General features: G+C 47.1%; 8 protein-coding genes across 8 annotated transcripts; 3 read left to right on the top strand and 5 right to left on the bottom strand.

The window, feature by feature from the left end:
• Positions 1-763: 763 nt before the first annotated feature.
• On the bottom strand, positions 764-2,998 carry KLTH0C01056g (ferric reductase family protein; the record flags this gene model as incomplete). The annotated part of the gene is made up of 1 exon (XM_002552229.1): positions 764-2,998. The coding sequence occupies one exon, from the start codon at positions 2,996-2,998 to the stop codon at positions 764-766; it is 2,235 nt and encodes a 744-aa protein (XP_002552275.1).
• A 1,236-nt stretch (positions 2,999-4,234) lies between these two features.
• CAB3 (phosphopantothenoylcysteine decarboxylase complex subunit CAB3) lies at positions 4,235-5,767 on the bottom strand (the record flags this gene model as incomplete). The annotated part of the gene is made up of 1 exon (XM_002552228.1): positions 4,235-5,767. The coding sequence occupies one exon, from the start codon at positions 5,765-5,767 to the stop codon at positions 4,235-4,237; it is 1,533 nt and encodes a 510-aa protein (XP_002552274.1).
• Positions 5,768-6,195: 428 nt separating this feature from the next.
• Positions 6,196-7,329, bottom strand: KLTH0C01012g (KLTH0C01012p; the record flags this gene model as incomplete). The annotated part of the gene is made up of 1 exon (XM_002552227.1): positions 6,196-7,329. The coding sequence occupies one exon, from the start codon at positions 7,327-7,329 to the stop codon at positions 6,196-6,198; it is 1,134 nt and encodes a 377-aa protein (XP_002552273.1).
• A 392-nt stretch (positions 7,330-7,721) lies between these two features.
• Positions 7,722-8,795, top strand: KLTH0C00990g (cruciform cutting endonuclease; the record flags this gene model as incomplete). The annotated part of the gene is made up of 1 exon (XM_002552226.1): positions 7,722-8,795. The coding sequence occupies one exon, from the start codon at positions 7,722-7,724 to the stop codon at positions 8,793-8,795; it is 1,074 nt and encodes a 357-aa protein (XP_002552272.1).
• A 36-nt stretch (positions 8,796-8,831) lies between these two features.
• KLTH0C00968g (uncharacterized protein) lies at positions 8,832-9,497 on the bottom strand (the record flags this gene model as incomplete). The annotated part of the gene is made up of 1 exon (XM_002552225.1): positions 8,832-9,497. The coding sequence occupies one exon, from the start codon at positions 9,495-9,497 to the stop codon at positions 8,832-8,834; it is 666 nt and encodes a 221-aa protein (XP_002552271.1).
• A 250-nt stretch (positions 9,498-9,747) lies between these two features.
• On the top strand, positions 9,748-10,254 carry SEC11 (signal peptidase complex catalytic subunit SEC11; the record flags this gene model as incomplete). The annotated part of the gene is made up of 1 exon (XM_002552224.1): positions 9,748-10,254. The coding sequence occupies one exon, from the start codon at positions 9,748-9,750 to the stop codon at positions 10,252-10,254; it is 507 nt and encodes a 168-aa protein (XP_002552270.1).
• A 65-nt stretch (positions 10,255-10,319) lies between these two features.
• PRP40 (snoRNA-splicing protein PRP40) lies at positions 10,320-12,014 on the bottom strand (the record flags this gene model as incomplete). Its single annotated transcript, XM_002552223.1, has 1 exon — positions 10,320-12,014. The coding sequence occupies one exon, from the start codon at positions 12,012-12,014 to the stop codon at positions 10,320-10,322; it is 1,695 nt and encodes a 564-aa protein (XP_002552269.1).
• Positions 12,015-12,718: 704 nt separating this feature from the next.
• Positions 12,719-13,234, top strand: ARC19 (Arc19p; the record flags this gene model as incomplete). Its single annotated transcript, XM_002552222.1, has 1 exon — positions 12,719-13,234. The coding sequence occupies one exon, from the start codon at positions 12,719-12,721 to the stop codon at positions 13,232-13,234; it is 516 nt and encodes a 171-aa protein (XP_002552268.1).
• Between the last annotated feature and the right edge of the window lie 368 nt (positions 13,235-13,602).

Genomic DNA, 13,602 nt, shown 5'->3' with positions numbered 1-13,602 from the left:
AGATTCCTTTAAATAAGACAGGGTTAGGACATTATTTGTACCTCGCGTCTCGAATTGCCTTCGCAGAAGAATCTCCTTACCACCTGCCTCGCTGCCATTATTTTGGTAAATTGCATTATGTTTAGCCTCGAAAATGCTATACATCTCAAGAGTTCGAGTTTATTCCAAGCGATTATTATTTCCTATCTTCATTCAACGACAAAAATGGATGCTAGGGCCTCTACCTAGTAACTATGCTTGGCTGCGGTTAAATTAAATTTTAAACGAGCATTGATCCATAGTAATAACGTGGAGCCATTTGTTGCGGACCCCCAGCTTGCTAAACACCTTGTAAGGTCGAAAAACTCCATTAGTCTTGTAAATCAACCTGTTTTCTGGTCTCTGGTCTTCATTCGTTTGTCCAAGTTAAAAGTTTCTTCGGAGAGCGAGAACACCACTTTGTAGATGTAGTTAAAGGAATTCTGGCTTTTAAACCTCTTCAGAGCTGAAAGGTCGCAAGTGCTTGGGGCCAATAATTTGCGGAAGCAGTAGAGCTAACATAGATAGAGCAACTATTTCCAATCTTAAAAATGGTAGTATATTCACTGCCATAAATATCTGATATCTTGAGAACCTTGCGACAATCTCGAGGGAGAGCTGACGCATGAAAAGAGAGAAACAGCAGCCGACCACAGCACCAATAATTGGCTGTCGACAAAAAATTGTTTCAGTCCTGCTTCTTCCCTTGAATTAACATTTAATAATAGTATATAGAATATCAGAATTACCATGTTTGGAGCTCCTCGAAGAGATCAATCCTACTTGTTTTATGGTCTCCAACTTTAACAGCAATTACTTGTCTAATTTCATCGCACATGTCACTGTGACCGCAAGTGATAAGTGCTGTATTCTTATCTTGGCAGTCTTCGATGTCTTCTCTAACAACATCGGAGATTACTGGTCTGCCTTCCCTAAATTCAATGTGAGGCAAAACTTTCTGAAGCACATCGTTATAGGCAGCGCTTGTTATCGCGACTGCAGAATCCTTTTCCGCAATGGAAGAGCTTGAGCAACTAGGCTCAAAATGGGGCAAGAGCTTGTCACCAAATTTAACCTCGTGAGCCTTGGTTACATATATGACCGTCTGGATATTAGTGTATTTTTGAAGGGCCTGAAGCTCCTCCAAAGACCAGTCGAGAGAATTCCAGTGTCTTATCACCCAATACAGTTTTACGAATTGCGTCTTTTGGGTGTTAGCGGTGACACCAAGTTCTTTAGCATATGCATAAGGACCTGGGATTCCATTACCGCCGCTATACAGAAGCACTTGTTCATAGGACTTGGCGGGCTTCTTGTCGCCATATGGACCTTCAACAGCGATTTTGACCTCACCGGTATAATTAGGTTCGTTGAGCAATTGCTTGTAAAGTATTTCAGTTACACCGCGTTTAATTTTGATGTAGAGTCTGAGCTCGTTATTGTCAGTCTTGCAAACAGTAAACGGATGCGATTGCCAAAAAATGGACGTTTTCAAAAAGTGCACATAGCCAAAAGCGCCAGGAAAGAAAGGCCACCAAGAGCCTCTGTCGACAGTCACCTGCAGGGTCTCGTTTGAAACAATACACACTTTGGCTGTCTTGACGCCAAAGGAGAAAATACGGACAAGCCTCACAACTCTATCAAAAGCCCATATAGCGAGCGTTGCGTAAGCCCACTCTTGATAGTCAAATATCTCAATGTGCTTCCAAGCGCCAAGCAAAAACACGATTGCCATCGCGATGTGGACATAGAGGAACACTTCGTAGTTTTTTTCTCGCAACCAACTGAAAGCTTGAAGAAACATGGTGCCACCCGCGACGGTGGCTGCCGCACCGTACCTCCACCATTGGCTGCCTGAGTAATACTCGTACGCATCTTCCGCATAAGTGTACATAAGCATCGAAATAGTGTGGGTGAATACTGTTAGAAATAGGAAGCGGCCCACCCATTTATGGTAGGTCATGAAAGTTGACTGCTTCCAGCCCGTGAGCCACATAAATATTTGGTTACGACCAGCGAGCAAGTACGTTAGCGTCATCAGGTAATTGGCAATAACACCGCTGCGATCTCCCACATAACGGGAAATTTCTTGAACTTTTTCGGGGAAGAAGGTGTTGTTCATAGTCCGTTTGATGTTCACTGCTTGGAACAGTAGCACCATCACAAAGAAACCAAAAATGATAAGCGATTCCAACCGCGTGGGAAGAAGTCCCAAGGCAAAGTTTCTTTTGGTGTGCACGGTGCCGAATGCCGCCGGTAGCGACACATTTTTTCTATACCAGCGGACAATCCACAGCTGCGATGATTTTTTGTTCAAACTTAATGTCAGCCTAGGGGCAAACCGGTGCATCATTGAGGAGATGGTGCCACACAAGAACACTAGGCCCCAGTAGGCTACTGCGCCCGTGCCCATAAAATTCGCGTGCTTCAAGTTACCCCAGAACGCGTTATACGTCATGTAATTGTACTGATACATTGTCGCATTCACGTAGACCGGAAAGTCGACGGGGACGGAGATGTTGAAGCCCGGGACCTCAGAGGTGTTTACCATATAATTGGTTGAATTTTCGTAGATTTGCTTCAGTCCCTCGACTGTAGAGTTGGCGCACTGCGGATATACCCACTCCTCGACCGTATCGGGGTTCTTGGTCTCCAGGAACTCGTGCACACAATATAAGAACGACCCCATCGCGTTGTCATCCGTGCAGTAACAGCTTAGCCCATACAGATCACTGCTACACCATGCAGCTGTGCTGCTAAGTGTGTACATGCAAGAGTACGCAACATAGTCTATCTCCTTGTAGGTGAGCTCGGATGGCTTGGCGCTGCACGAAACAATAAATTGTGCCAGTGCGATTGGCAGGGGAAGCTTCATTGAATACAGGTAAGAGCAGTTCTGAAATAAGACCTCAAGAAACAAAACACGCCCACACATCGCGCACTTATATACCACGCGCGCTGTGAGCCCTGAGAGCGCCATTCCTCATGCAACAACTAGAGGATAATTTTCACTCCAAGAAATTTCCTGGCGCCATCCGCATTGATCCGCCGCACTGCAAGCCCCGAGTGCATCGCTGGCCCTGTGATTCGCGCCTGTCCGCTAAGTAACCCACTGTATTTCCGTGGCGCGCTCTTCATTCCGTCGTAGCATCTCGCCGCACTTTCGCACTCAGATTTTTCCGCTTAGCTGCTCCATAACTTGCTCCGATGCCGACTATCTTGGCGTTCTTGGCCTTCTTCTATTCCTTAACCCTCGACTCTTGTCCTTGTGCGGCTGTCGTAAGCTGTAGGAACCACACTTTCGCCTTAGGCAGTCCGGCTGGCCTGAAAGTAGGGTGCATTTCGAGCAAACCACTCTCTGGAAATAACGCTCGAATCCCCAGACCCGGTGTTACTCTGCGGAACTTTCTTCGCTCAATGTTCTGCGTTCATCAACGTCGCACGATGAACAGGGTTTTATTAGGATCTTCTAAGAAGCGCGTTTGGCACCCACAAAATAGTCTTACTTAAGAGCACCCAGAATATTAACGAACTATCAGGAAACGGGTAGTTAGGGGCAGCGGCCGGATCCCACGGGCCGTGCTTTGGCGGGCAATTCGGAGACAAGTCGGAGGCCAGCAAGGGTTCGAAGAAGGGGTAGCTGGTAACTAACGTTGAGGGTGCGGGTCGCGTTAGGGCGTCTTGTGAAAGTAGGCAGGCATTACACGCCTTGCGAGGCTGATAGCACAGTCAAATCTTAAGTGCAACGAGCCAGGCTTCTTGTTGGTGTGCGCTTGAGTTTCAGGGCGGTATCATCAGAACTGGGCGCTGTCCAGAAGACAATCTGGTTGTCAGGGTGAACATGTAAGCCGAGGGAAGTTTTAAGTTTAGAGTCTCCTCGGCACTCCAGTACTTTAGTGGCCGCTGCCTGGTTGCACAGCGGTTCCCTGTTGGCCCCCGCTCAGCAAGCTAGAAGATAAGTTTGTCTCCCCTTCTTCCCTCCCTCATTGACACGGCGGTAACAGGCGAGAGTTCGTTGGAGCGAGTTTTCTGGTGGAATATCGGCAAATCTGTCAGCCGTCTACAGGTTGGTGGAGCATCGTAGGTGGACCGCAAAACTTGCAGGACCAGTCTACAACCAATTAATGCTATGTATGTATGCGAGATAAAATGTTACAATGTGAATGCCGAGAGCGAAAAACGTGATTTTTGATATAGGAGCAGGAGAAATTACAGTTTAAGACTGTGAGCCTTGCACCGAGCGCGCGCTTCGCAGCGGAGCCAGCGGCTCTACGTTCTGGGGGTCTTTGAGATCCCTGTAGCCACTGCCGTTCGCGTTGCCCTCTTCACCATCGTCATCGTCATCTTCATCGTCATCATCATCGTCGTCGTCAAGCCCACTATCTTCGCTGTCTGTTTCATCAGCCGCGTTAGCATCCGCCTCATCGTCATCGTCGTCGCCATCCTCTTCTTCGGCGTCAGAACCGCCGACACCACCGCGGATCTCAGAGATCTTTTTTGTCAGGATATCGACAATGTCGTGCCAATCACGCATCCCACCCATTCCAATGTCGCCGCATACTAGCACCTTTTCAACAGGCTTCAGAACCGTTATGAAAGGCCAGTCCTCCTGTAGCATGGTGAGATGTTTCTTGGTCACAGGGTGTGTGTACATGAACGTGTTCATTGCTGGTGCAACCAGCACTGGAGTGGAGGCCGTCCAGCACCGTAGTAGTGAAGTTAGTAGGTTGTCGCATATGCCGTTCGCAATTTTGGCCAGGGTGTTTGCGGACAACGGGGCCAGAAGGCACACGTCCGCCCACCGCCGTAGCTCTGTATGTAGAACTGGGTCACCCATTCGCTTGAAGCCGCACCACTCATCCTCGTCACGCCAGATTTTCACGTCTGTAGATATTTTAAGCCCTCTAAGAAAGTGTTCCGCTGGCTTGGTGACCACTAGCTGGATGGACACTTTGTCGGGACCGTATGTCTTAAACAACTTGTCAATAATTGCAGGCACTTTTATTGTGGCGACCGAGCCAGTGGCGCCTATCAAAATATGAATCTTCTTGTCGTCCTGCTTCTGGAAAAACTCTGTGAACGGAACCTGTGGACCTGGCTGTGAATCGATGATAGCCTTGTTCGAGTGGTGGGGCAACTTGCGCACGGCGCTTGAGTTCGCCGAAGGGGAAGCAGACTGCGGCCTATTAGTGGGCTCAAAGAAAATGAACTCACCCGGAATATGAACTGAGTTCTGGCGCGATGACGCTGCAGATGACCCGAAAGGCGTCCCTGTGTTGACCGGCGGTTGCTCTTCGCCCTGAGCGCCACCCCCGCCAACGCCATTATTAGCTTGCGCAGCGAGCGCCACAGATGACGGTCTCGCGGAGATAGAGCCTCTATGTGAGATCTTGTCCGCGATATTCGACACCGTAAACGAAACTGCAGTGCCCAGGGCGCTCATGGGGCTCTTTAACCCCGCCCCGCTTGCAGACCGCGCCTGCTCGGCGCCGACGCTGCTTTCCACCCGCTGCCCTGTGGCGGCCGGGCCGTTGGACTCCTTATCTTTCCCGGAAGTTACCACTCTTAGCTTTTGTGGGTTCATATACGTGCTTTCCTCCGCGGGGCGATAGCTAGGCGTGCTCTCTTGGGTGTTTTGCGCCCCGCCACTACCACCTTTGTAAGCTGTGATTTCCCTCGTGGTATTGCCGTTTTTTGCCAATATTGACACTGGTGTGCTTCCACTAGCCTCATTAGTGCTTCCGACCATACCAACTAGCTACTGCTTGCCCAATCTCTGCCTGCTTTCTGCTGTTTTTCCTGTCCAGTCCGTTGTCAGTTCTGTTAAGCAGAGCTAATATTTCATCTACATAATTTTTTATGTGTGCCATGATGAAAATAAATGCAAGACAATGGCCAAGAGTCAGAAGACTGCCAGAGAGAGAAGAAGCCAACAGATAGCGTAGAAAGCTAAGTTTTGACTTGGTCGTAGCCCCGAAACACATCATTATGTTACAGTATCGACGAGGATGCAAAGGTGCACTCCTTCTAGTGTTCTTTCGCAGTATTTGTTTGAAACGTTTGATGCTTACTGTATTACGTAATCGTTCTTGTGGGAGGGATCCGATGAATGCACATCTATCGCAGGTTATACGCAGCGCTACCCGTTGCTGTGGTGTTTTTGAGCAGCAGTTTTAGCTACTCACAATGTGGACTTCTTTCTGCATGGCACTGGCGGATCTTCCTGACGTGTAAGGCTCCTGGAAGAAAACCAGAATCGTAGGACTCATTGCTGAACCTACGCCTGTATGTACGCTCGGCGTCCGAGAAGCCCCCTGCAAAAGCAGTTTCATGGCCGTGGGCGGCGGCACTTGCATCGCGGAACTCCCCGCTGTTCCCAGCCGTTGATGGTGCTGTCAAGTCAAAGGGCATAAGGTCCATGTCATCCAAGCATCGTTGAAGATTCTCGTCGGAGCCCATGTATTTCTCGGTAAGAGTGAACTGTCCTGCCGTCTCGCGGGGCCGACTCCTGCGGAGCGTGGAGCGAAACTTGCGAAGGATAGTATGTTTTCTCTTCCCAGAACGATTCTTCGAGCGTGCACAGGGGGCAGAGCCTGCAGTTTTGATTGGTTCGCTTTGCAGTTTATCTTCATGCAATGTTGCTCCCGAATTTGAATCGAGGAACATTCTGCTGAACATTTCGAAGACCACATCGCTCGAATCATCGCGCTCGCGGCGCAACGTGTCATACGCAGACTCTCCGGTGCCATGCGTCATGCTCGCAACCTCGTTGCCTGAGCTGCGTTCCGACCTAGCCTCGTCTGACGTGGTGGCTGTTCTTGGGGCGAGGCCATCCTCAAAGTCACTCCAGGTACAAGTGAATTCTTTCTCAGGCGTGTTGAGCCATCGCCTGAACTTGTGGTGACGCTTTGTTGGGTCCGGGTGCGGTTCAATCTGTTGCAATGCCTGCTTGCCAAAAACGCGCTTGATGGAGGTGCGAAACGACCGCGAAGATTTTGGCGGCGTCCTAAAGTCTGTGATCTGCTCCTCGTTTCGCGTTTCTTCCAGTGTGTCGCGGGAAAAGCTGTACTTGCCAAGATACACGGTGCCGGGCCTTGTTGGCACTGGGGATGTCCTCTGAGAATCTACCCAATCTCTTGAGAATGGCATCAGTACAGATATAGCTAAGTGATGAACACAGTAATTCTCCGTCGCCCTTGAGATGGATTTTAATTTGTACTTGCAGGCGCCTTTTGTACTGCGACGCTGACATCGGGAACTTGAGAGTCTAAAACCACGTCGCAATATAGAAGAACGAGAGTCGTAGCTCATGGTTTACCGTGAAAATAGTCTAATGTTTGCCAGAAAAAATGGAGTAGATTTGAATGTGTTATACCAGTTCGGCTTAGTGGCACTATGCCGTTCTGTCAAAATTTAATATGTATGTTACAATACATTCAAAAGGCCCATGCCATAACAGCCGCTTCAGGTTGCTGGGGCCCATTGAAGTCTCACAGGTTTCTAATGCAGCGCTAAAGACGCATTTGCTAAGAATGCATCGCTTTACGCCTTGTTCCAGCTGCCTTGGTCACAATTATTTACTCGCTCTGTCATCTTTTCCAAAATATTACGGCTTGCTTGATTCCTTGAATTGAGTATCACCAAGAAAGAAAACCATCAATAGCAGTCGTAATTTGAAGCTTCTGGCCCTTTTGAAAAAGGGCATGCATAAAGCCGGAGTAGGGCGCTCGACTTTAGAGGCATTAGACTGGTGCTGCCACAAATCCGATGCCAAAACGTTGAAGAAGCTGGCCTTCTCGGTAGGATCCCGTGTTGGAACCACCAAAGCGATCATAACGGAAAATATTCTTGACCAATGTGGTATTTTGAACCAGTTAGCGGCCATGCGTACGCAGCGGGGCAACTTGAGTATTACAGCCGTGGATTTGGGGCTGGAAAACTTTGCTTACTCTCGATTCTCCTGGGCTGCTAGCGACAATATTCCCCGTCTGGTAAAATGGGACAAAATACGACTTGATGGCGCCTTCATCGATTTAAAAATGCAGAAATTGCAGCTTGCGCCTAAACACATGGCTCTTTTGGGTCAGAAACTCACAGAGGTGCTGATGCTAGATCCGACCGATGTTTTTGTCATTGAGCGCCAGCGAACACGTACTCTGGGTTCTGCAAACGTTCCAGATCCAATTTTGAAGGTGAATGCTCTGGAATATACACTTTTTGCCTTTCTACGATCTAAAGCGCTTTACTCAAGACCTGCAGAATCGCCTGGGCAGCGGCTTGACTACATTGTTGAATCCTCAGACCCTAAAAAAATGACAGAATACTGGTGCAATTCTATACCAACAAATGCGCTGTTGGATTCTACTTTTGGTGCTGGTTCGCCGAAGGCTAAGCTTAAAGCTAGAAGTTCTGCCTTAACCAAGATGCTCAAGATCGCGCTTACTAAGTCAATGCTCATGGAGCGGACGAACCCAAAGTTCGAAGTCCCTGAAATTATCAACAAAAACCTAGGTTCGCTCCCGCTGGCTAAAAAGTTCAGTCTTTTCGACCTACTTGGCCTGGGGGAGGCGGCAGGCAAGAGCAAAGAAGATGACTTGGCGGACTCACTTTTGCATGGGCTAGCATGGCTCCAATGGACAAAAACCTTTGAGGAGCTCAAAAACACTATTGAGCCATCTCGCTCTAGTACGCAAGCCCTTGAAATCTTCAAAGGATTTGTTGAAACTAAATCACAAGAGTTAAGTAACTATTCAATGTCATGTATATCTCGGTTGTGAGCGCGTGAGGTAACCTATGTAAACGTTTTCAGAGAATCATACAACATATAAAAAGCCTTGCATGGGCAGTTCACCATTGGCAAGGGGTATGGTCTTATATGTCGTCTTCTCGGGATGAGTCAAAGCAAGCACGATGAAGCTCGCCACATCTTCCCTTTCGATCAAGTAGTGGCACGGTTTTTTCTGCTCCAAGGAATCAAGAGAACATAACTTTCCTGTTCCCTGCTCTGAGTGTAGCGAACCGGGTCTTAAGATAGTGTATTGAAGTCCCGACGTTTGCAATATGCGATCGGCGGTTCTCTTTGCAATAAAGTTATTTTTCAAAGCAGTATGCCACCATGCATCCCTGTTATCCACGTTGATTGCAGAAACCATAATAAACCGCTGGATTTTGGCTTTTTGGGTGGCCTCTATGGCCTTAATGGCGCCATCTAAGTCCATTGTAAAGATTCTATCCATTGCTATACCGCCAGAGCATGCCGTCCAAACAACGGCATCGCAGCCTTCTATTGCAGCAGTGATTTTTTCGACCGTGCACTTCTCTATATCCAATACTGAAGCGTTCACCCCTGATTCTTGTAAAGCGTTGGCTTGCTCGCCGCTGCGCACCACAGCAAGAGGCTCGAATGCCTCATTATCCCGCAAAGCTAAGCATAGAATCTTGCCAACGCGCCCCGCGCCTCCAAACACTGCAACCTTCATTGATTTTGGCGACTTCTTTGATAAGTTTTGTAAAGCTTGCTACTTACTTCAAGCTCCGCCGCTGTTATAGCCTTTAAGACCCTATGTTGCTGATTTAAGCAATGTTTTATAAATACATATGTACTCGGGTATAATTGTACTCAAACATTCTAATTCTCGACAAGATCCCAGTTGAATTCAAGATGTTGATACGTATAATTACTACGCTAAATAAACACCCTCAACAGAATTCTGATTGGGGCCCGGCATAATGAACCTGAGGCTTGAATTAACTCGGTTTCTGAACCTATGCTTCGCTCTTGCGTCAGCATTTATGTTCTGGAAAGGACTTTCCATAGTTACTAACTCCCACTCGCCAATTGTGGTGGTGCTATCAGGATCTATGGAACCGGCATTCCAAAGGGGCGATATCCTGTTCTTGTGGAACAGGAATGAGCTAAATAAAGTGGGTGACGTAGTAGTTTACGAGGTTGACAATAAAGAGATTCCAATTGTTCACAGAGTGCTAAGGGAGCACGTAGATGAGACCTCCGGGAAGCAGTTACTGTTGACCAAAGGTGACAATAATGCCGGTAACGACATCCCGCTGTATGCCAAGAGAAAAATATACCTGCACAAAGAAAAGGATATTGTAGGGACCGTTAAGGGCTACATCCCGCAGCTCGGATATATTACAATCTGGATTTCAGAAAACAAATACGCCAAAATGGGACTTATGGGCTTGATCGCACTCAGTGCATTGTTGAGCAATGAATGAATTGGCGGTGATCCCGGGAGGCAACCGCACAAACCTAGCATGTCAATAAGTACTCAACTATGTATTTAGTAATCGAGCTCTACTGGCGTCATCTGCCTTTTCCTTGATATTTGGGGGGCTGCGAGTGCTGACGAACCCGTAGCTGCTGCTGCTGCCGTATTTTGGCCTTTTGCGGGCTCAAACTCTTTAAAAATCTGTTCTTTTACCGATTCCTCTTTAATATCAATGTATTCGGGATATCCTTTTAGAACGTCTCGGGCTTTTTCCCAGGTTTCAGGCTTTGCATTCGGACTGCTGAAAACACGCTGTAGCAGTAAAAGGAAATATTTCTTACGCTGCTCTAATAGGCGCTGGATCATTTCGGCCTGCTGAGCACGCTTCTGGTTTTGATCGTCTATCATTTTGTCAACTAAAATGCCACGATCTATCGTGTCCAGAGAGTTGAGCTGCTGGTGTTTACTGAGAATCTCATTTACCTTTTCTCTGTCCTGAACAGCATCGGAGCTCCATTGGAAGCTCGTATCAATCAGTATTTGGTTCGCTATACTCTTTTGAGCTTTCATAATATTTGCCTTTTCTTCCACCAAATCCATGAATAAATCCAGCGCCGAAGATCCATTTCTGCCGAGAAGTGAAAGAAATCGAGAGTCTGACTTAAAAAGAGAGTATAAGTCTTCCCACTTGGAATTACAGCGGATGGATTTGCTATGTTCGGCTAGTAGTTCCTTGAAGTGATCTCTAGCTATCCTGTCTTTTGTATAATTTGCCGATTTAAGTTTTTTGAGTTCCTCCTCGGTTTTTGATGTATACGCCTCCACTATGGTAATGTATTGCATTAGCACGTCGTGTTTGGATAAGGCTTGAAAATGTCGGTTAGACGTGAATCTCGTGCTGTTTTCGAATAAATACTTTGTGCTGAGTTCTTGCCACGAAAGTAAGCTTTTTTTGTCTGGCATTATAGACTCTAAGTAGTCTTGTAGTTCGGTCTTAGCCTGCTGCTTCGTTTTATTAAGCTCTTCTGACTGATTACGGCGAAGATCGTCAACATAGTCTTGGAATACCTGTCTCTTAGTTCTTTCACTCACTACCGAATGTTTGTAGATAGGCTCATTAGCAAATAGTCGCTTTGCAGTTGTCCATCGCGTATAATAGCGAATGTCTTTGTTTTGAGAGAGCATAGCGGTAAAAGCAGCTTTAAACTTATTAACTGCGGAGTGCTCCTTGAGTAACTGGTCTTCAGAACGGTTGCTCAGATACTTCTCAAACGCCTGGCTCTTCCATAAAGGATCGTCATCTACGCACCAATACCTGGGATCTTTGCAGCCAAGTTCGGATATAATCTTGTTGAAAGACCAAGTAGAGTCGATTTGATGTTCCTTGAGCATTTCCATGAAAACGTGCTCTGCTTCATTTTGAGACATAACAGGCGCGTTCAGTATTATGGAGTTGTTAACGTATGATTCGATGTTACTCTGCGCAGGCGTTGTGCTTCGTTCGTCGGACGTATGAGGCCTTTCCGCCTCTTCCTCCTCCCCATGCTCTTCGAATGTTGGTATTTCCCAGCAAGACTTGCCAGTCTCCTGGTTGTAATAGTACACTTGACCTTCGTCTGTTTTGCCTGTTTTCCATCCATGTTTTTCAAGTTTTAGCTCTAGTTGGGTGAACAGTTCCCGCGGCTTATCCCATGTAGTTTCACCAGAGTCGGCGTTGTAATAATAAACTCTCCCTTCCGCATCATTGGCTTCTTTCCAACTGCTCATTGGTCTTTATAGGCAATTTCCTCAAGTTCCTGTACTCGCCTTGCGCGATGACCTTTATTAGAACCAGTTTCTGTAGGGCAGATGTTTATACCTACAGACGATCTAGCGTATACAATAAAAGTGAAATAGATCCAAAAGAGCGTCGCCAACCATGGGTGGTTTCGATCGAAGGAAGGTGCATGGTGCTTGTGAGAAACTAATGATATTCTCTTAAATTCTTGGCCTCACTTCATCTTTAATGTTCGTAATTTGTTGACTCCAGGGAAGGGTCTTCTATTGCGTAGTTGACGTTTACCCCGTAATTGCAGCGTTGATTCATTCTTGTAGCATGTTCCGTCACAACGCATCCACTGAGCGGCTCAACAAACTCGTTGGGCGTCGATCAAGATCTTTGTCACGCTTCACTGTCTCTCCAAGACGAAGACGCATCTGGCATTGATGCGCTTGCATAAAGTCACGTCAATTTCTGGTCACAAAATAACGGTCCAGTCAACATAACAAGGCTATAAAGAAGGAGGTCTTGGTCGCTCTTTCGAGAGCTCATCTGCATTCTCAGCGTGAAAAGCGTGAGGTAATCACGCACGAAGGCTTTGAGGTTCGAAATTAGGTCTCTAACTTCGACACCTTCAAAAGGGGCCGATCAAAAAGAACAATTCTTATCCCAGAAGGCTGTTTAAGACCACTTTGGGGGTATTGCTACAGATATGTCACAATCTCTTCGCCCTTACTTGACGGCTGTGCGCTTCTCACTGCAGGCTGCACTCAATTTGACCAACTTTTCCTCGCAGGTGGTTGAAAGGCACAACAGGCCTGAGGTGGAAGTCAGCAATACAAGCGCCGAGCTGAAACTTCAGCCCATGCATGTTTCACGTAATGAGCACGAGCAGGTCTTGATTGAGCCTAGCGTGAACTCGGTGCGTGTTAGCATTAAAGTCAAGCAGGCCGACGAAATTGAGCAAATTTTAGTGCATAAGTTCACACGTTTCCTTGAGCAGCGTGCGGAGTCATTCTATGTCCTGCGGAGGGTTCCTATTGATGGCTTCAGCATTTCGTTCCTGATCACCAACAAACACACGGAAACAATGAAAACCGAGAAGCTCGTGGATTTCATCATTGAGTTTATGGAGGAGGTTGACAAGGAAATCAGTGAAATGAAACTGTTTTTGAACGCCAGGGCAAGGTTCGTTGCTGAGGCTTACCTTGGCGAATTTGTTTATTAAGTTAGCGCTTACTCAGGCGACCCTAAAACTTTACTCGGGTTTAAATATGGTTTACACCTCGTACTTCCACACAAGCAATATCGCATTAGTACAGTAGTCGCCAAGTCGTGTATTAAGTAAAGCTAGCAAATTAAGCCAAGAAAACGTTACACGCTGGATGTACTTTCCAGACAACAAAAGTTTTGGTACAAGAAGAAGCGGCAGGTCGATCTGCGCGACCACTCCGGAGACTCGTTGTTCGCTGCCATTGGTGACAAGCTGGACGGTGCATGGAGCCTTATTTTATAGCACCAGCCCATTAGCTTGATGTTACCCGGCTTCTATAATATCTCTAGTTACTTTGAGGTAAAAATCTGAATTCAGCTCAT

This window comes from Lachancea thermotolerans (genome assembly GCF_000142805.1).
Source record: "Lachancea thermotolerans CBS 6340 chromosome C complete sequence".
NCBI lineage: Eukaryota > Fungi > Ascomycota > Saccharomycetes > Saccharomycetales > Saccharomycetaceae > Lachancea > Lachancea thermotolerans.
Note: the sequence above shows the minus strand (reverse complement) of the source record. Positions and strands in the feature narration are given on the sequence as shown.